Source organism: Peromyscus californicus, unplaced genomic scaffold (genome assembly GCF_007827085.1).
Source record: "Peromyscus californicus insignis strain IS unplaced genomic scaffold, ASM782708v3 Scaffold_6__1_contigs__length_162567912, whole genome shotgun sequence".
Classification (NCBI taxonomy): domain Eukaryota; kingdom Metazoa; phylum Chordata; class Mammalia; order Rodentia; family Cricetidae; genus Peromyscus; species Peromyscus californicus.
The window spans coordinates 16,086,347-16,108,933 of record NW_026294584.1 but is presented as its reverse complement, the minus strand read 5'-3'; the positions used below and the strand labels follow the sequence as shown (position 1 = coordinate 16,108,933).

General features: G+C 40.2%; 1 protein-coding gene across 6 annotated transcripts in view; it reads right to left on the bottom strand.

Annotated features, from left to right (window-relative positions):
• Cdk14 (cyclin dependent kinase 14) overlaps nucleotides 1–22,587 on the bottom strand; it is a 587,756-nt gene that overhangs the window by 442,032 nt on the left and 123,137 nt on the right. For all 6 annotated transcript variants that reach the window (XM_052720087.1, XM_052720086.1, XM_052720089.1 and 3 more), the window contains one exon: nucleotides 457–702. In XM_052720087.1, the coding sequence (XP_052576047.1) occupies nucleotides 457–702 (246 nt within the window). The remainder of the gene's footprint in view (nucleotides 1–456; nucleotides 703–22,587) is intronic.

The window sequence follows — 22,587 nt, the reverse complement described above, 5'->3', positions numbered from 1 at the left end:
TGCTAAATTCTAAAATATTTCCACCAGAAGCAAACTGTGGGACCACACATGAACAACACTCTTCTTGAAGTGAAATGCTTTGTGAATCTGCCAACTTAGAAAACTTCTCACAAGCACAGAAAAGTTCACAATCATCTCGAAGAGGGAGAAATACAAAGGATTTTTAATGATCAATTTGTCTAAATCCAAACACTCTTATTTTTAAAAGAAGAAAAAAGTGTTTGTTTGCTTTTTTCTAAAAATAAGTTAAATTATTTCATTCATTTGCTTGCTGGATACTCTTAACTCAAGAGTCTGTGAATAGCTTTCTCTCTTCCAAAACATTCAACCACCCTGGGAGAAAATGCATAAAAACTCACTGCAAACACCACCTGCCTTCTTCCTCACAGTGTGCAGCTATGATGAAGGCTAGGCCTGGGGTTTACCCGGTGATATATTGGAAGGGGCGGAGCTTACCGAGCTGGGGCTGGAGTGCCTTCGAACTTTAGGTGACTCTTTGCCAGCAGAGGAGGACTTAAAGTTAATGCAAGCATTGTTCTCAGAATGCACCCTTTTTACTTGATTGGCTGGTTTCTCAAATGGGTCAAAAGTGCTCTGTGTCCTCTGAACTCTGACTTTTTTATCCTCAGGGATTGTGTCCAGGTGCTTGATCACTGAATCCATCCCCTGGCAGTTCCGTGTAGACATCTTTGTGACACATATCTGGAAAAGAAAAAGGAATGACTTGAGGACACTTCACTGAAACATCATGATCCCTAAACACACTAATTTTTTCAGTGTCATTTCAATTTCAGGAAATAACCAAAAAGCCCACGTTCATGAGCTATGCTCACAATTTTCCTTATAACTATTCTATATAAACTCATGGCTTACACTTTAAAATAAAAAAATACATGCTGCCCTGGACTTCCGTTCTGGACAAGAGGTGAGTGCCTGGGCTCATCCTAGACCCCATCCCTGGGCACCAGCCACTCCAGGGAAAACCTGCCCAACTTGGCCCCAGGTTCTGGCCACCGGGCAGGTTCCCTTCTAGCCCCACCGGGAAGGATCCCCTTCTCCAAGGCCCCTGGCAGACCCTGCAGTCTCCACGCCCTGCCCCCACGCCCATCCACCCGAGACCCCAGCCACATCCTGAGACTTAGAGGCCGGCCCCCAGCTCCCATCCTGCCCTGGACTTCCCTTCTGGAGCACAGGTGAGTGCCCTAGCTGGGCCTGGATCCCATCCCTGGGCACCAGCCACTCCAGGGAAGACCTGTCCAACTTGGCCCCAGGTTCTGGCCACCGGGCAGGTTCCCTTCTAGCCCCACCAGGAAGGCTCCCCTTCTCCAAGACCCACGGCAGACCCTGCAGTCTCCACGCCCTGCCCCCACGTCCATCTGCCCGAGACCCCAGCCACTTCCTGAGATTTAGAGACCGGTCCCCAGCTCCCATCCTGCCCCGGACTTCCCTTCTGGACAAGAGGTGAGTGCCTGGGCTCAGCCTAGACCCCATCCCTGGGGACCAGCCACTCCAGGGAAGACCTGCCCAACTTGGCCCCAGGTTGTGGCCACCGGGCAGGTTCCCTTCTAGCCCTACCAGGAAGGCTCCCCTTCTAAAAGACCACCGGCACACTCTGCAATCTCCACGCACTGACCCATGCCCATCCCCCCGAGACCCCAGCCACTTCCTGAGACTTAGAGACCGGCCCCCAGTGCCCATCCTGCCCCGGACTTCCAGTCTGGTCAAGAGCTCCCATCCTGCCCCGGACTTCCCATCTGGACAAGAGAGCACCAATCTGGACAAGAGAGAGAGACTTCCTGACTCTGTCAGCTCTGTCTGGACCAAGTGTGCTGATAAGACCAAGAACGAACCAAAAGGAGATGGGCAGACATCAAGGCAGAAGTACATACAACAAAATGAAGAGCAATACAACATCACCAGAACCTATCCCTCCTCCAACATATAGACCTGAACATCAAAAATTGGAAGAAGCAGAAGAAAACAGCCTTATGAATAACATCATGAAGAAGGTAGAGGCTTATACAGAGGAAAAGACAAACAAAAAAATGGGAAGAATGCTATAAAAAACTAGAGGAAGGGACAAATAAAGTAGAAGAAAACAATAAAGCCCTGAAAGAAAATCATGAAAAAGCAATAAAGAGATGAAGGAAACAGTCCAAGACCTGAAAAGGGAAATAGAAAAAAATGAAGAAGACACAAACAGAGGGAATGCTGGAAATAGAAAATCTGAGTAAATGATCAGGAAATTCAGATGCAAGTATAACCAACAGAATGCAAGAGATGGAAGAGAGGATCTCTGGCGTTGAAGATACAGTAGAAGAAATAGATTCATCAGTCAAAGAAAACACTAAAGCCAACAAAGTCATGACCCAAAATGTCCAAGAAATTTCGGACACCATGAAAAGACCAAACCTACGAATAATAGGGGTAGAAGAAGGAGAAGAATTCCAACTCAAAGGAACAGAAAATATATTCAACAAGATCATAGAAGAAAACTTTCCCAACTTAAAGAAGGAAATGCCTATGAAGATACAAGAAGCTTATAGAACACCAAACAGACTAGACCCCCCAAAAAAGTCCCCTCGCCACATAATAGTTAAACAACTAAACGTACAGAATAAAGAAAGAATATTAAGAGCAGCAAAGGAAAAAGGCCAAGTGACATATAAAGGCAAACCCATCAGAATAACACCCGATTTCTCAATGGAGACTTTGAAAGCCAGAAGGACCTGGACAGATGTAATGCAGACACTAAGAGACCATGGATGTCAGCCTAGACTAATATACCCAGCAAAACTTTCAATCACCATAGATGGAGTGAACAAGACATTCCATGACAAAGCCAGATTTAAACAATACTTATCCACAAACCCAGCCCTACAGAAAGCACTAGAAGGAAAATTCCAACCTAAGGAAGTCAGATACACCCTCGAAAACACAGGCAACAGATAAAGCCACAGCGATGAACCCCAATGAAGAGAAGTACACACACATCACCACCAAAAAATAACAGGAATGAACAATCACTGGTCATTAATTTCCCTCAATATCAATGGACTTAATTCACCTATAAAAAGACATAGGCTTATAGAATGGATACGAAAGAAGGACCCATCTTTCTGCTGCATACAAGAAACACATCTCAAATTCAAAGATAGACACTACCTAAAAATAAAAGGCTGGGAAAAGACTTTCCAATCAAACTGTCTTAAGAAACAAGCGGGTGTAGCCATCCTGATATCCAGCAAAATAGACTTCAAACTAAAATCAATCAAAAGAGATCAAGAAGGGCATTACATACTCATCACAGGAAAGATCCACCAAGATGAAGTTTCAATTCTGAACATTTATGCCCCAAACACAAGGGCACCCAAATATGTAAAAGAAACATTACTAAAGCTTAAATCACATATAAAACCCCACACATTAATAGTGGGAGACCTCAACACCCCACTTTCACCACTGGACAGATCTCCCAAATTGAAACTTAACAGAGAAATAAAGGATTTAACTGATGTCATGACTCAAATGGACTTAATCAATATCTACAGAACATTCCATCCTAACAAAAAAGAATATACCTTCTTCTCAGCACCCCATGGAACCTTCTCTAAAATCGACCACATACTTGGCCACAAAACAAATCTCAACAGATACAAAACAATTGGAATAACCTCCTGTGTTCTATCAGACCACCATGGTCTAAAGTTGGATTTCAACAACAACAAAAACTACAGAAAACCTACAATCTCATGGAAACTGAATAATGCTCAACTGAATCACCAATGGGTTAAGGAACAAATAAAGAAAGAAATTAAAGACTTCCTAGAGATCAAAGAAAATGAAGACACCACATACCCAAACTTATGGGACACTATGAAAGCAGTGCTAAGAGGGAAATTCATAGCACTAAATGCCCACATAAAGAAGTTGGAGAAATCTCACACTAGTGACTTAACAGCACACCTGAAAGCTCTAAAACAAGAAGAAGCAAAGTCTCCCAGGAAGAATAGACGCAAGGAAATTATCCAAGTGAGAGCTGAAATCAATAAAATAGAAACAAAGAGAACAATACAAAAAATTAATGAAACAAAGAGTTGGTTCTTTGAGAAAATCAACAAGATAGACAAGCCCTTATCCAAACTAACCAAAAGACAGAGAGCATCCAAATTAACAAAATCAGAAATGAAAAGGGGGACATAACAACAGACATTGAGGAAATCCAGAGAATCATCAGGTCATACTCTACTCCACAAAACTGGAAAATCTAAAAGAAATGGATAATTTTCTGGATGGGTACCACATACCTAACTTAAATCAAGACCAGATAAACTATTTAAATAGTCCAATAACCCCTAAGGAAATAGAAATAGTCATTAAAATTTTCCCAACCAAAAAAAGCCCAGTACCAGATGGTTTCAGCACAGAATTCTACCAGATCTTCAAAAAAGAGTTAATACCAATACTCTCTAAATTGTTCCACACAATAGAAACAGAAGGAACATTACCAAACTCTTTCTATGAGGCTACAATTACCCTGATTCCTAAACCAAACAAGGATACAACAAAGAAAAAGAACTACAGACTGATCTCCCTCATGAACATTGATGCAAAAATACTCAATAAAATACTGGCAAACAGACTCCAAGAACACATCAAAACAATTATCCACCATGATCAAGTAGGCTTCATCCCAGGGATGCAAGGTTGGTTCAACATACGAAAGTCCGGCAATGTAATACACCATATAAACAAACTCAAAGAAAAAAACCACATGATCATCTCACTAGATGCAGAAAAGGCATTTGACAAAATCCAACACCCCTTCATGATAAAGGTCTTGGAGCGATCAGGAATACAGGGAACATACCTAAACATAATAAAGGCAATTTACAGCAAGCCAACAGCCAACATCAAATTAAATGGAGAGAAACTCAAAGCAATTCCACTAAAATCAGGAACGAGGCAAGGCTGTCCACTCTCCCCATACTTATTCAATATAGTACTTGAAGTTCTAGCCAGAGCAATAAGACAACATAAGGAGATTAAGGGGATACAAATTGCAAAGGAAGAAGTCAAGCCTTCCCTATTTGCAGATGACATGATAGTATACTTGAGTGACCCCAAAGATTCCACCAAGGAACTGATACAGGTTATAAACACCTTCAGCAACATAGTACGATACAAGATCAACTCAAAAAAATCAGCAGCCCTCCTATATACAATTGACAAAGAGGCTGAGAAGGAAATCAGAGATACATCACCCTTTACAATAGCCACAAATGACATAAAATACCTTGGCGTAACACTAACCAAGCAAGTGAAGGACCTATATGACAAGAACTTTAAATCCCTGAAAAAAGAAATTGAAGATGTCAGAAAATGGAAAGATCTCCCATGCTCATGGATAGACAGGACTAACATAGTAAAAATGGCAATTTTACCAAAATCAATCTACAGATTCAATGCAATCCCCATCAAAATACCAACCCAATTCTTCACAGACCTGGAAAGAATAATACTCAACTTCATAGGGAAAAACAAAAAACCCAGGATAGCCAAAAGAATGCTGTATAATAAAACAACCTCTGGAGGTATCACAATCCCTGACTTCAAGCTCTACTATAGAGCTACAGTAATAAAAACAGCTTGGTACTGGCATAAAAACCGACATGTGGACCAATGGAATCGAATTGAAGACCCTGACATTAATCTGCACACCTATGAACATACAATTTTTGACAAAGAAGCCAAAAGTGCACAATGGAAAAAAGAAAGCATCTTCAACAAATGGTGCTGACATAACTGGATATCAACGTGTAGAAGGCTGCAAATAGATCCATATCTATCACCGTGCACAAAACTTAAGTCCAAGTAGATCAAGGACCTCAACATAAATCCAGCTACTCTGAACCTGCTAGAAGAGAAAATAGGAAGTAGTCTTGAACACATTGGCATAGGTGATCACTTCCTAAATATAACACCAGTAGCACAGACACTGAGAGAAACAATCAATCAATGGGACCTCTTGAAACTGAGAAGCTTTTGTAGAGCAAAGGATACAGTCAACAAGGCAAAGTGACAGCCTACAGAATGGGAAAAGGTCTTCACCAACCCCACATCTGACAGAGGACTGATATCCAGAATATATAAGGAACTCAAGAAATTAGACATCAAAATGCCCAGCAGTCCAATTAAGTAATGGGCTATAGAACTAAACAGAGAATTCTCAACAGAGGAAACTCAAATAGCCGAAAGACATTTAAGGAATTGCTCAACATCCCTAATCATCAGGGAAATGCAAATCAAAACAACTCTGAGATACCACCTTATACCTGTCAGAATGGCTAAGATAAAAAAAACACTGAAGACACCTTATGCTAGAGAGGATGTGGAGCTAGGGGAACTCTCCTCCACTGCTGGTGGGAATGCAAGCTTGTACAACTACTTTGGAAATCAATATGGCACTTTCTTAGAAAATTGGGAATCAATCTCCCCCAAGATCCACCTATACCACTCTTGGGCATATACCCAAGGAATGATCAATCCTACCACAAGGGGACTTGCTCAGCTATGTTCATATCAGCATTGTTTGTAATAGCCAGAACCTGGAAACAACCTAGATGCCCTTCAACTGAAGAATGGATAAATAAAATGTGCTACATATACACAATGGAATACTACTCAGCAGAGATAAACAATGACATCATGAGGTTTGCAGGCAAATGGATGGATCTAGAAAAAATCATCCTGAGTGAGGTAACCCAGACTCAGAAAGACAAACATGGTATGTACTCACTCATAGGAGAATACTAGATATGGAACAAGGATGACTGGACTGCTACTCACATCACCAGGGAGACTACCTGGAAAACAGGACCCCAAGAAAGACATGGGGATCGCCCAATGACAGAGAAATGGAATGAGATCTACATGAACAGCCTGGACATGAGTGGGGATAATGAAGGGCGAAGGTTGAGGGAAAGAGTGCTTGGGGGAGCGGGAGATTCCAGCTGGATCAAGAACAAAGAGGAAGAACAAGGAATAGGAGACCATGGTAAATGAAGACCACATGAGACTAGGAAGAAGCAAAGTGCTAGAGAGGCCCACAGAAATCCACAAAGATACCCCCACAACAGACTGCTGGCAATGGTCAAGAGACAGCCCGAACTGACCTACTCTGGTGATGGGATGGCCAAACACCCTAATTGTCGTGCTAGAAACCTCATCCAACGACTGAGGGAACTGGATGCAGAGAGCCATGGCTAGGCCCCAGGTGGAGCTCCGGGAGTCCAATTAGCGAGAAAGAGGAGGGTTTATATGAGCGAGAATTTTTGAGACCAAGGTTGGATAAAGCACAGGGACAAATAGCCAAACGAATGGAAACACATGAACTATGAACCAATGGCTGAGGGGCCCCCAACTGGATCAGGCCCTCTGAATAGGTGAGACAGTTGATTGGCTTGATCTGTTTGGGAGGCATCCAGGCAGTGGGACCGGGTCCTGTGCTCAGTGCATGAGTTGGCTGTTTGAAACCTGGGGCTTATGCAGGGACGCTTGGCTCAGCCTGGGAGGAGGGGACTGGACCTGCCTGGACTGAGTCTACCAGGTTGATCTCAGTCTGCAGGGGAGGCTTTGCCCTGGAGGAGGTAGGAATGGGGGGGGGGGGGCTGGGAGAAGGGGAGGGGGGCGGGAGGGGGGAGAACAAGGGAATCTGTGGCTGATATGTAGAACTAAATTATATTGTAAAATAAAATAAAATTTAAAAAAAAAGAAAAAAGAAAAAATAAATAAAAAAAGAAAAGAAAATTTATCTATCTAAAACAAACAAACAAAAAATCATGGCTCAGGCCACATATCCTACAAGGTTCTGGCCTCTGTCTCAGGTTTTATCATCTGACTGCAAATGGATATTTTTAAATCATCAAGAGTGGATAACCCGACTTCATAAACAAACAAACAAACATACAACAGCAACAATAACCACACTTACCACACTGTGTTCCAACTCTTTCATTCTCCCTACCCTCTAGAAACTCTGGAGTCTACTGCACGATCTCTAGCTTTTGTGTAAGGATCTTGGGTGTCCCCCAAAGGCCATGTGTGAAAGGCTTGGTGGTCCCCACCATGAACAGTACTGTAAGGTGGAAGAATCAGCAGATGGGGCCCAGCAGAAGGAAGTTAGTCCATTGGTTGTGTGCATTTCCTTAGCTTCTGGACTCTAGAACATAATCTCCCCCCTTCTTCTCTCCCCTCTCCCTCCTACTCCACTTCTCTCTCTCTAGCTTGCTCTTGTTTCCATATGATTTACAGCAACCATACATGAGCATCTTTGCTCTACTATACCCCTTAACTGTGGTGTTGCCTCAGCATAGTCCCCGAACAACAGTCAACTGATGTGAGGCTGAGATGAGTAACTCTCTCCTGCTTTCAGGTCATCTCAGGCACTTTGTTATAGCAACAGAAAACAAACTACACACAAGTTCACTCTTCTCTCTAAAGAAATGATTATTCTGAATGAAATTGCTTTAACAGGTTTTCTTCAAGTAAACAGTTTCTGCATCCCTATATGCTATCAAATGAGAAAAACTGGAAAACATTTAATAAGAGCTCATATTGCTAAAGTTTGAAGATCAACTTTTGGAATAACATAACAGGTTGAGTCCATCTGGAGAGTAAATGTATCTATGTATATGGATGCACACACTGATGTAAACATAGACACAGACACATCTGTAGGCATCAATGTTTCAGAGTGTATAAGCACAGTGGGGGGAAAAAACATCAAGCAGAATATCAGATATCTGTAGACACAAGTAAAGGTAAGATTACTAAATTTATAAACTTTTATTTAAATTTTGTAATAAATATGCAAATTTATATGATAAGAAATAACAAGTAAAATGTGTGTATAAAATAAGCCAAGTACTTAAAGCTCAGAGAAAAAAATTAATTCAATATTCACCATCCATCCTGTCTCAAGACTTTGCCACCATTGTTAAGTATAGGTTGAATTATAATTAAACCAAATGAGATAGATCCTTTTTAGCATACCTCAGAAGTGCTGAGGATGTTTGAGAGTTTGGGTTTTCTTGTTGTTTTTCTTCTGTATATGCATGGTCTGTCTGACTCTGTGTGTGTGTGTGTGTGTGTGTGTGCGCGCGCCCCCACATTTGTGTAGTATCCTGAGAGGCCAGAAAAGGGTGCTGAGTTACAAATGGTTGTAAACTGTCAACACAGATGCTGGGAACCAAACTTGGGGCCTCTAGAAGAGCAGCAAGTAATCTTAACTGCTGAGCCATTTCTCCGGCACTGAAGATATATATTGTTTAAAGATTCAACATAGAATCTTCTACTCATGATCAAAACTTAATAATATACCATAAGCATGCTAAATGTACTCCATATTTTTAAGGATTTGTGTTCTTTTTAAAGATCGGAAGGCAATAAATAAGAAAATGTCACCATCACTGAGTCAGTCAATAGACCTGTGAGCCTTAAGTGACACTGAACCCTAAACACAAGAGGTTCTAAGACAAATTCATAAACATATGATACTAATATATGTATACATATATGTAAATATAATATATACATATACATAAATATATAACATTAAATGAATGCAGAAAAGAAGATATAAAGATATAACCTTGGAGTCAATCTTCAGATACTTTACTTAGAAGAGTGGATGAAATCCAAAATAAGCATAAAATTAAATAACAATTCAATATCAAAATGAAAATAAAATAGAAAACAATAATGAAAATTAATAAAAATTAAAACACAAAGTTAGAAGTTGACAAACATCTAAGTAGACTGACAAAGGAATGAAAAGAAGCATATTTCTTTCAATTTAGATTCCAGTTCAGAGGTGAATTTAAAATAAGTCAGCATGCCATACTAGTTCTGCAGTAATATGTTTTTCAGGCACCCTACGGCAGACCATATGTGAGAGGCATTACTTATCTTTTTAAGGTTTTTTATTTTAGTTTATATGTATGCATATTTTGCCTGCATATATGTATATGCACCACACGCATGCTTGGTGCCCACAGAGCCCAGCAGATGGTGTTGGAGCCCCTGGAACTGGAGTTGTAAACACTTGTAAGCTGCCAAGTAGATGCTGGGAACAGAACCCAGATCCCCTGCAAGGGCAGCAAGTGCTCTTAACTGCTGAGCCTTCCCTCCAGCAGCTGAGATTCAACCATTCTTTACCTAAGTCCATGAATGTAAGGGCCATACTATGTTATTGTATCTTTTCCCACAATGCTGTGCTCAGTCTTCTTGTAATAAATCATATACAAAATGATTCATCCAAATAATTAATCATCATATGTTTTACACAAAAGAGCTGAGGCTTTGAGACCTTCATCCAAAAGCTATTATTTAAAAAGTGCCATGCTGCTACAAAAATAATAAATATATATGCTTATGAATAGATATCACCAAATTTTGAAGTTTCTAAGAGGTAGATTCTAAAACAATTCCTAGTATCACTTGTCTGAATAATTCCCTCCCTTTTCCATGCAAGTATGACGTGATATAATTATGTTGTTCTCTATGCAAACATTTCCTGGTGGGTAAACAAAGCTCGGAGAGCCCTCCCAAACCAGGAAAAAGAAGTCAGAAAGCTGGAGGCTGACCAGTCTTGAGACACAGCCATGACCATGCTGAGAGTATGCTACGGACCATAAGTTTAACACTATCTCTGCCTGACAACCGTCAGGAAAATGGGAACCACATATCTGCACACACAGTAAAACTTAGTTCTGTCGATAAGTAAGAGGACCTTGAGCTCCATGTGAGAACTGCCACCGAGACAGCAACCTGAGTTCAGCCTGGCATGATCCCGGACAAAGCAACCCTAGGCCACACCCAGACTTTCAAGCCATTGAAACGTTGAAACGATAAGCCTGTGCCTCTGTGGTACTATGTTACCCAAGAGTAGAAATCTAATATGTGCATTTTACTGAAACAGCTTGAAGCACTCTGATACCTGAGCAGAACTTAAAAAACACCGCTGCATATACCACTAACAAATTTGATACACTGTATCAAATCCAGGCCAAAATAAGCAATGGTTGTCATAACTGCTGTCACTATAAATGGCTATGTATTGAGTACCATCAACCATAACTTCAGGAGTACTCTAAAGCTCATGAACAAGTGTGTCCATACAATTAAGGTTATATACAATTTAGGCTCATCTCTAGTACAATCAGGCTGCTATGATTATACCAGCATCCATACCTCCTGTGTGCATGCATCTTCATCAAGGGAAGAAATGTATACTGAGTTTTCCACATAACATGAAGTAACGCTTCTAGACAGTTTCATGTTTCCAGTATTTAGGACACGGGACTTAATGTGATCTGCCAACATCTACTGCCTGTGAGAACAACAGAAAGCCAAGCCTGGGTCCTCCTGAAATACCTGTAGTCAGCTCTGCTGCCCTGACACTCACGTGACAGTTCTCCTGGAGACCCTGAATTAAAGAACTCTGGTTCAGAAAAGTATCCAGTGAGGTGAAATAATAGCCATGTCCACTTCTTGCTGGAAGCAGTAATTTCTAGCAGCTCTTAGCATAAAACCATGAAGTGATGCAGACCCAGCAGAAGGAGAGGCCTGGAAGACAGATTACATGTAGGTGCTAGTCCCCTGCACCCACATCTCCCTGTGAATCCCTCCATAACCTGTTAGTAAGAATCGTGGTTAAAGATATAACCTCATAAATAAGAAGGCTCAAAGACAAAACCCCGTACCTCACAAAGGTGATTTCTCTAGCCAATAAATAGTAACCCTTTTATCTATTTCCAACTTGTATATCCATCCTGACTACATGCCTAGATTCTGGCTGATGTTATACCTCCCACTGAAAAAAATAGATTCCAGTTCACAGGACATAAGTGTCAGGGGTGGGTTGGAGAAAAGAATCAAAGAAGAAGAAAAGAAATGAAGGCTAGGAGACATATGGCTATTGATTGGGAAGCTGGGAACCTTTTTAAAATACGAGGAAGGATATTAGCAAGATAAGAGAATTGTGCTCGGTGTTCCCACTGATGGAACTGGTTGCTTATTCAACTATCAAAAAGAAATATAATACCGTGTTTAAATCAAAAGAGTTACTGAAAAAGTATGAGTTCAATATGATTTCAAATGACAAAAGCTACTCAAGTAGGAATAGCAATTTCAACAGGAAAGAATGAATGCAATACAACGTGGCTAGTCTTAACACAGAGAATGTTGAGCAGTCAAGTGATCTACACCAAGTAGGAAGTTTACTGAAGACTTGGGTGGCTGTTCAGGACCTGGGGGAGGCGGGGTGGTACCAGTGTAGAAACAAGAGTAACATGGTCTGCTCCAGGGATGGCAGGACAGGGCACTGCAGGAGCGCAGTATTCGGAGGGGCAGGTGATGTTCCCCACGTGACGTGCTCCAAAATGCACCTCTGGTGGACAGACAACAGACTGCAAAAAGAAATGCCCACTTACAGAAGGCAGTCTTTAAATAAGTTAGCTTTTAACAGTATATGTGAAATGACTCCTAAAAAGGAAACTCAGTTTGATTTCCATTCTATGATTCAAATCTGAGTCACTAATTTAAACAAGACAACCAAGACCCCCAAATGATCAATAACTAAGATTCTATAACCTATGCTACTATGCAACTGTAAAGATAACATAATCCAAGAAAACACAAGAAAGAATTATTACCACACTTCCTGGGGAGGCAAGCTAAGTGAGTTGATCTATAATGCTTAGGAAGGCTTTAAAAAGTAAAACTAATCCAACTCATAGTGTTGTATTTTAGAACAGGGTACACATAAATGCAGCAATCATATTTGCAACAAACATATTCATTCTTATGTTCTTTATTTAGAGTATATGAAATATGTCAGAATCATGAAAATTCGTGTGTGAAAGTTGGGCAATTTGATTAAGTCAGTAATCAGAGATTAAATAACGAGCAAGAAAATTTTCAAGGATTTAAATATTTATATATGTGTGTGTGTGAGAGTATGAAAGAGAGACTGTGAGAGCATGAGAGATAGAGCAAGTGTTTGTGTGTGTGTGTGTGTGTGTGAGAGAGAGAGACAGAGAGACAGAGAGACAGAGAATGAGAACACATATGTAGTATGTGGGTACCAGCACAGGCCAGACACCTCAAAGCTGGCTACAGGCTGCTGTGAGCCACCCAACATGTGTGCTGGAAACCAAACACTGGCCCTATACAAGAGCAATAAGCACTCTTAATCACTGAGCCATTTCTCCAGCCCCAAATTAATTCTTAATTGATTGTATTAGCTACATACACTTTTAAGAACATGAGTACTTGGCCATGTACAAAGAATACAGGCTAAAGCTGCTCCAAGCACAGGAGACTTAGACCATTCCATAGATCATCAGTTTTCACCATTTGCTACATAGACGTTGTCAGGGGCCTTCCTTTCAAGGCAAGCCACAACTGTGCTAAAAACTTACCTCCAGAGGCCCTTGATGATTCAATCGCACTTAACAAGCTTTATTAAGAGTCCCTTCAATAGCTGCATTTAGTCTGCTATATTTCGTGTAGTTATATTGCAATGCTTCCTTTTAATTAACAATCATAACAATCTATCTCCTCCACAGGCCAATGACTTCGTCTTATATTCATTTGACAGCCCTCAAAAGCACATTGTCTTCAAAGGTCCCCTTGAAGAATCTAGCAGATGTTTGCTGACAAAGTCATGAGGAACAGGAGGCTTCTATGGTTTAAAAGTGCTCTTCTCAAATCATGGGGCCAGGAAAAAACATCTTGGGTACACGTGCCTAAGGCCAATCACAGTAGATAGGCACACTATCACCCTGTGTGAGAACAAGACATGCAAACACTAATAGGAACTAAGGGTCTATTTTCCCCAGCTGCAGTTTTTCACACTTCATTTAAAAACAGAAGTGACAAGAATTACATAAGCAGGGATGCCTTGTGGTTCATGAAAACACTGAAAAAAAAGAAACCATCACAAATACCAGAATAAACTTCTTTTTTCCTCCAGTGAATTCAACAGAACTTAAAATTTTTATCTATGTGAGAGATGAAACCACACACAGAGGTACTTATCTGCATAAGTATGGCCCACTTATCTTTTTTATTTGTTCTTTGAGAATTTCATAGAATATATTTTATCATATTCTTTCCCATCCTCCAGCTTCTCCCATCTCCTCCCTGCTTCCCTTCCAATAAACTTCATGTTCTTTCTAATAAGATAAAAAACAAAACCAAAAACATAACAAAAAAGTCACTAAAAAGCTGAAGTCTAATTTGTGTTGACCAAAGACTCCTGAGTATGTTGACATACCCAGTGTCACTCAACTGAAGAAAACTGCCTTTTCCTCTCCCAGCAGCTGTCATTTGTGAATGGGTGTGGCCTCTGTGCCCACGTCCCCTCCTTCATGTTGGGATTTCATGCGGCTTGAGGTTGTGCAGGTCCTGTGCACGCTGTCACAGTCTGAGTTCATATGTGATCTGCCCTGTTGTGTCTGGAAAATGCTGTTTCCTAACAGCACTGCTAGTTCTTACAGTCTTTCCCCCACCACCCCCTTCTACATAGATCCCCGAGCCTTGGAGGGAAGAGTGTGACAGGAAATCCCATTACCACCCCCTTCTACATAGATCCCCGAGCCTTGAAGGGAAGAGTGTGATGGAGACATCCCATTACCACCCCCTTCTACATAGATCCCCGAGCCTTGAAGGGAAGAGTGTGATGGAGACATCCCATTACCACCCCCTTCTACATAGATCCCCGAGCCTTGAAGGGAAGAGTGTGACAGGAACATCACATTCAGGGCTGAGTACTCTAAGTTTCTCACTCTCTGAACATTGTCCAGTTGTGAGCCTCTGTGTTAACTGCCATCTATACTATAAGAAGCTTCTCTGATGAGGGCTGAGTAATGCACTGTTCTATGGGTACAGCAATACCATTGGGAGTCATTTTACTGCTATGTTAGTTTAGCAGGATAATTGTAGTAGATCTTCACTGGGTCCATGAATTATTTAGCCTCATGAATGATATCAGGTGTATGTTCTATCTCATAGAGTTGGCCTGTTCATCCTTAAGGGAAGTTTGCTAATTTGTTGGTAGATCCTAACTTGGTTTGAAAAAAGGAAAAGTTAGATACTCAAACACTGTTGGGGGCTGCAAAGGGCAGAGTCTGACCTCTGATTTTTGTTTGCAGCTATGTAACACCTAGAAAACTGTCTACCGAAACCTCAGCAATAAATAGATGTGAAAGAACACAACTTAATTCGGTTAAGGTTGGCATTCGTTTAAAGTTAATTCATTCAGGCTGAAAATTGTCCCTTTGAATCAGTCATTTTCTGGTGATTGGCATGTTTCTACGTTCCCGCAGTGACCTTTTCTACTCGCTTACCCCACATTTATATGGAAGGCAGCTGCCAGAAAAGATGGGCTTTCAAGGATGCAAACTCGACCCGGGTCAAATATGCCCCACACATGTAGCAGGGACTAGGTCATGGTCTTCTGATGTTCATGAGGGCAGTGCAAACTATGAGATAAGCGTAATCTTGACAATATCATATATTTGTACTATTGCTGTTTTGTTTTTTGCATTGTCCATTACCTCCGTGGAAGACTAAGTATGTTTTCCTAATCAACAATTTCTCTTAAAATTATTCCCACTGAAAATCACCTTTAGTCATTTACAAGTTTATAGATAAAGTATTACCTCCTCCAAAATATCTGAATTTGACAAATTATAAACAAAACTATTACTCGTTTAAAAGGAATTTCAGCTATAAAAAGACAGCTAGGCACAGAATTGTGGGGGAACATGAGAAATTTATAAGGCCACTGGAATAATACCCATGATAGCCACGTTTGTCTGTCATTTTAACCTATCCACTCCCTTGTTGTAGCCTGTGGTTTCTTTCCTCATCAATTAGTGAGTGTTTGCATGTCCATGTGTCTGTGCAGCTTTGCAGAAAAAGATGGTTCTGTGAACACATGGAACAAAGATATAGGATGTGTTAACTGCATGTAGTTATGGTGACATATGTATGAACATTATATTACTCACCATTTTGTTTTACCAAAATAAAGCTCTTCATAACAGCATTAGCTAACATACATAACTCAGAACAACTTACAATAAGCCTGTTAAACACTCTAGGTCTGTCTTCTGATTTGCTAAACAGCACAGCCGTTGTCCTTAGCAGTTCCTTTGACCTTTCCTGCCTCTAGTATGAAAATATGGGCCCCGGGTTATAACCGGTGAATAATTTTAAGTAGATCAAGTGCCAGGCAAATAAAGTTACTTCTTTGTGTTTCATTTTATAAGCAATTCCACCTCAGCAATTTAGGATTCAGAAAGGATGAAGGTGGTACACACCATAAACATTTACCTTGGTATTCCAGGTCTCATATGTTCATTAACTCTGAGATCATAGAATCATTTCTCAGCGATAGCAGCATGAGCATTTCTGGCTAAGGAATCAATCATGTAAAGTATGGTGCAGCAATTCACACTGTAGGATATTTGGCAGCCTTGGCTCTGTTGAACAGTAGCTCTGCCCCTGATCAATGTCATTGCTGCAACCACAAATGCCCTTACTATGAACTATATCACTTTTAGACTATCTCAAAATCTATCCTAAATAACTGCTGCTGCCATACACTCATATAAGCTACAATTAGCCTGCTTTCATATATTTGTCTGAGCAGCAGGAAGTCTGTCTTTGTTTTGTTTGGTTGTTGTTATCTTTCCCATGTACTAATTATATTTCAGGCCCAAACTTAAATACCTTGATTATATAAACCATGTTTTCTGTTTCTTCAGTGTCCAAAAAGATAAAACTATGGAGAGGAAATACATGCTATGTTAATAATCACTCAATGATAAGTCTTTCCCTTTAACTAAAATTAGGCTGTCTTAAAAATCATCCTCAGAAACTGCATTAAAAGAACACACCCTCCGAGTTGAGGTCTTTTCTAGTCAATGAAAATGCTTTCAACAGCTGTTTCTACCCACCAGAATTCAATGTTCATTAAGGTGATCGTGTTTTAAAATGTTATTTTACATTTTTGTATATATTAGTTATAGAAAATAATGGGTTGCATTATCACATTTTCATACACATATTTACACACATTCTATTGCCCATCCTGCCCACGCCCTTCCTGCTGACCCCTTTTCTATTTCCAAATAGTCTACTTTCATATCTTTTCTCCCTTAATCTAGGTTCTGCATATGAAGGGAAGAAATGTGATACTTGTAGTTCTGACTTATTTCGCGTAAAGTAATGATCTCTAGTTGTATCCATTTTCCTGCAAATGACATGACTTCTTTCTTCTATGTAGCTAAAAAAATCCTCCTTTCTATATATTTACCACATTGTCTTCATCCACTCATTGACTGATCCCGCACAACAGGCTTCTTCATCTCTCATACAGTAATGCAATAATCATGGATGTGCCTGTATCTCTGTGCAATGCTACCTACCTTGATTCCCAGAGGTACATGCCTAGGAATGATATAGCTGGATCACATGAAGTTCTGGTTTGAGTTTGAGGAATTCCTATACTGACTTCAATCATGGATGCACCAACCATAGATAATGACTTCTTTTCTCCTTCATCCTCACCAGGATTTGTTACCATTTGGTTTCTTTACGGTAATAAAACATGTATGTCTCTACTGACTTGTTTCTTTGGATCTGACAATTCCTTCACCAACTAATGAGCAAAGCTGAATGGAGATGGACAAAGTTGAATCATGTCATATTGCCTCAGGGACTGTAGTTCTGTTATAACCTTTCTGGGCTCCAATGTTTCCTATCAACAAGCTGGACAATTTGTTTTATTATTTCTAATGGGAATATGCTTATATGCTTCCCACAGCTAAAGTTTTAGTATCTGTAATCAGAATAATTCTAAGTAGCTTTCTTTACTCTAATACTTATTATAGTACTGGGTTTATATGAGATATAGTTTTGTCTACAGGCTCATAAAGGTATATGCATCTACTTACAAAACTCTAGTATCTTCATTTTTGAATTATAATGATAAATTTAAAGTAAAGTTTAATGATGACTCATAGCAAGGGTAAAAGTAACATCTCTAATATTACTTGAGGCCTACATGGGGTCTTAATCATGCTATTCTGTTTAGGGATTCACCCTTCATCTAGGATACTCTATAATTCTCTTGGTGCTCACAGACCAGAAGGAATAGCCCTACAAGGATGTCAGGCCACCACAGTACTACCACATTAGAATCTGAATTTTAACAAGATGTCCTCTGGATTGATGTTTGAAACACAATGTCCTAGACCATGTAATGTTATATTCTGCTGTTTTGGTCAAATACAGGAGAGAAGTCAATTCCTTAAGAAACAAATTTTGTTTCAGTTTCTTCATACCACAGGGGTGATAAGCATGTCACCATCTTGGAGTAAAACTTCCTCAAACTTACCACAAAATATGATGGCAATTTTAGATAGTTTGAACACCGAAATAAAGTTTCCTAACAATATACAGCCAGTGTGTATGTAAGTACTCTATTTGAAAACAAAAGCAATGAGATGAAGGTAAGAATGAATAAAACACACAGATTATTACAGCATGCTTCATGCCTCTAGGTTGATGTATTTATATGTTTCTAGTAATGAACATTTATATGTTCTAGTAAAGGTTCCAACATTAACCATCTTGACTATATTTTTAATGTCATTAACACTTTTCTCAAGAGAATTGAATCCAAAACTATGCTTTGCTTATTTACCTAGGTTTATTTGGCATCTTTGGAGGGGAAAAGTTTAGAAAGAAGTTACTCCTACATCTAGAAAATAACATTTTCAAGACATAGATGTGTACAAAGTACTGTGCACCTACCCTACAATAAGCCCTGCCATCCACTGGGAGAGAGCCCACTGCCTGCATCATGGCAGAATGGAATGATCCTCTCTAGACTGGAAAAGTACATGGGCTCTGATTCCTGTTTTGTGGAAGACTGAATGGAACACCCTTCAAACACTGGTCCCTGTAAAATTTTATCAAGCAATCCAAATGGTCAAAGAAGGTATATACAAATTCTCTGACTCCTGCTTGATACCCCCAATTGTAGTCTGGTTAAAATACCACCATGTAAAAAAGAGTTAAGGAAATAGCATTCACGCCAGATAGCCATATGAGTACCCAGTGTTGGGAGGTGAAACAGAACTGATACCTATATTTTCTCTATGACCACACATCTACAGTCAGAGGGACCAGAAAAGGAGTATGTGTGAGGATGAGAATCTCCACATGGCAAGGAGTCTCTCTGCTCTGCTGTTCCACAAAGTGAAGGCTCTACCAACCTACAAAATCCCCACACCTCGACAAGTAGAATGCCCATTCTCACCGAAACCGAAACATTAAGCCATACAAACCAGCTCTTAATGCATGGCTAATTAGTTTCTTCATCAAGACACTGTTTCCTTAAAGCTTTAAAAAAAAAAAAAAAACCAAAAAACCCTATTCCTGCATAAAAGGACATTTTTCTCCTCTCTAAAGAATATACAGGTTTATATACAGCCTTTCTTTTTATTAAGCCCTGTCTTTGGTCCTGCCAGGGAAGGGGGAGTCACTGTATATTTTCAGAAGATCTTCCATTATGCATTACTGAAGTAACCTGGCCAGGAAGACTAACATGAACCACAGCAATTTAAAAAACGAAGACTGTGTGCCATTTCAGAAGTACCAAGAGCAAATAAAACAGGCTGAGATTGAAATCAATGCTATATCATAACCAGGATGGCTTTGTGTCCATCCTGGAATGCCTACTGTTTGAATTTCACTCTTTAAAAGACATCATAAGAGACTGCAGAAGCAGTCATCTGTCAGAAAGGCTGTGCAAAGGTCAGTCCCAGGTGCCATTTGAATCCTGTTGTTTCACTTCTGAGCTTCACTGAATCGCCCCTGGCTTGTTTGTGCTGAGCCAGGCTAGGTCTGTCTTCACGTGTATACCTCTCAAGTACCGCTCTATTCTGTCCCTCATGCAAGATAAAGCATCCAGAAAGTACAATAACATTAATCAATGGAAACTGAAAAGAAAACGCCACTGGAGATAAGACTGATCCATATGGACCTAAATTCTTTTCACCTGGTAACTATATGAATGACATGTAATAATAAAGATTATAAATGCTTTAAAAATTCTTCCCTGAAGAAGAATAAAATGCCATACTACCATCTTATTCTGAAACATATAGAAAATGAACACAATTGCTATCATCTCACCTGGATCAAACATCTTTTCTAATAAAAAAAATGTAATGCATTATTAGTGCTTGGATAATAACTTAGCAATACGGCCAAGAGTGATGTTACATTGTTTAAAGTGTGATGTTTATCTTCCAATAAAATCCATCTAAAATACAAATCCGAGCAAAGAATTCTGAGAAATATAGGACATCCCTGAATATAAGACAGACTTCTGAAGCTTGTACCATTTTCAGAGAATCACATGTGGGTCACTAACCACACAGAGCTCCTGAAGAGAAACGCAGGGAACAATGAGTCTTTGAAAAAAAAAAAAAAAAAAAAAAAGGAAGTGTCTTTCAATGCAGCCTTCACAATTGGTCCATCCACTGTGGAGAGCTAAAATTTCAGCAATAATAATCTGATAGTGATCCTTTAATAATAAAGCCCCCTGACTTCATGAAGACCTGCTCTGTATACATTTCCCACAACAGAGAAGGGTCAACAGTGACTCCTGGCTAAGCTGGCCAAGGTGAACAGAGCAGAGCTGCGGGATGTAAATCTCCTGCTGTTTGTCTGCTGCCTGAAACAAACCAAGTGCTTCCAGAAGCACCTCACTGCCAATGTTGTCAGCAAGGTGTCATTTGGGTGAGGAACTGGCTGCTGGTTGAAATGAGTTGTCAACTGGACAGAGAGAATATCTTTAGAACACACCCTCCCAAAGTCCGGCAGATGATAAGCAGAAAAAATGGAACAACCTTCATAACCTCCGTTCATCTTCCTCAATCCTGTAAAATTAAGAGATGCTCATCTATGCCCTCTAATGACGCAACCTGGAGAAGGATCTGGGACCTGCTAAAAATGCAGTTGTTAGAAAACAGAGATGGAAACTGAGGGTTTCTAGATAAGGTGACAATGGTTGATGGCTAGCTATTATGTAACTCTTCTGTAACAGTTACTATGAAAACTACCTTTAACATAATTTCTCAGTCTCTACAAGAGTCCCAAGAGGGGCATCATTATCTCAGTTTCATAGGTAATTAAACTGAAACACACATGAACTAAGCAACCTGTCCAAGGCCATGCAGAGAGTAAACATAGGAGTGGAGATTGATTGCAGGACCAAACTACAGAGCAGAAGCTCTTGACCACTGTGCACATGTCCCTGGAAACCTACATCCTACATAAACAAAGGACAGGCCTCACCTGCAATACTGCCCGTCCATTTTTTCCCTCCTCTCTCCTGATACAAAAGAAAAAGCATATTCAAAGCAACACAGAGTAACTGGGATGTGGTTTTCTGGCCTGCCCTTCCTTCCTCTCTTCCAGCTCACTACCCAAGTAAACATTCATTTAATTAATCTAATTCTGAGTCTGCCTCATATAAAAAGCCAGGCTATAACAGAAAGGGAAAAAAAAAACAGAAGAGAATAATGCATTAAGAATCATTAAGGACAGGATGCCATGTGTGGTTACATGCATCTGTAATCCCAGCACTTGGGGAGCAGAGGCAGGAGGCCTCAGCTATATATTGAAAAGGTGAGCGTGACAACATGAGATTCTACCCCAAAGAAAACAAGAAGAGTTAGACAAAGGCTACTTAGAGAGATGGGATGACTCGGGTAATAAACATTGCTATGGTGAATTGCTCCTCTGGATATGTTTAGGTGCCTTGAGCAGTGAGTTAGTTATAGATGCAGATATAAAATTTCTAGGGATCCAGTACAAAAATTGTCAAATCTGTTGATGGCAAACAGAGAGATGGCTCTGGGTGGGTCCATAACATGATCTTTTAAAACAGAATCAACTATTAGAAAACTAACTTGGATTTAAAGGAAGCAAGAAAGAAAAACTTTAATGATGAAGGTAAGCTTGCCTATCTAATGAAAACTGTTTACTGTTGTATCAAGCATATACCCCCCCTCTGTTCTTCGTGACTAATGCAGAGGTTGTCTAGGGGTTTCTGGTTGACTGTCCACCAGAAACAGGATTGGAGGCGGAAGGTAGCTCACAGAGTACATAGGAAACCTGGGTGATGTTTTGTTAATAGAATGAGCAATGCATGAGAAGCACAGCAGGTGAAATCTTAATGTTAATGATGACAAAAGTCACAACCCAGTTTCACAATAAATATTCCAGCTGAACATCACTCCCTTATCAGCGAAGAATAGACAAGAAAATCTTAGCAGTCCAGGTACTGTGCTCAATCACCGGCGCACGTAAATAACCTCAGCATCAGTGGCTCCCTGGGTGTGTTTCTAGTCCCCATTCCTTGCTGTCTCCATGGGCTAATATTTTTAGAAGCTCTAAGTTATCTACTACAGTGTCCATATGGGAACTTGATTTAGT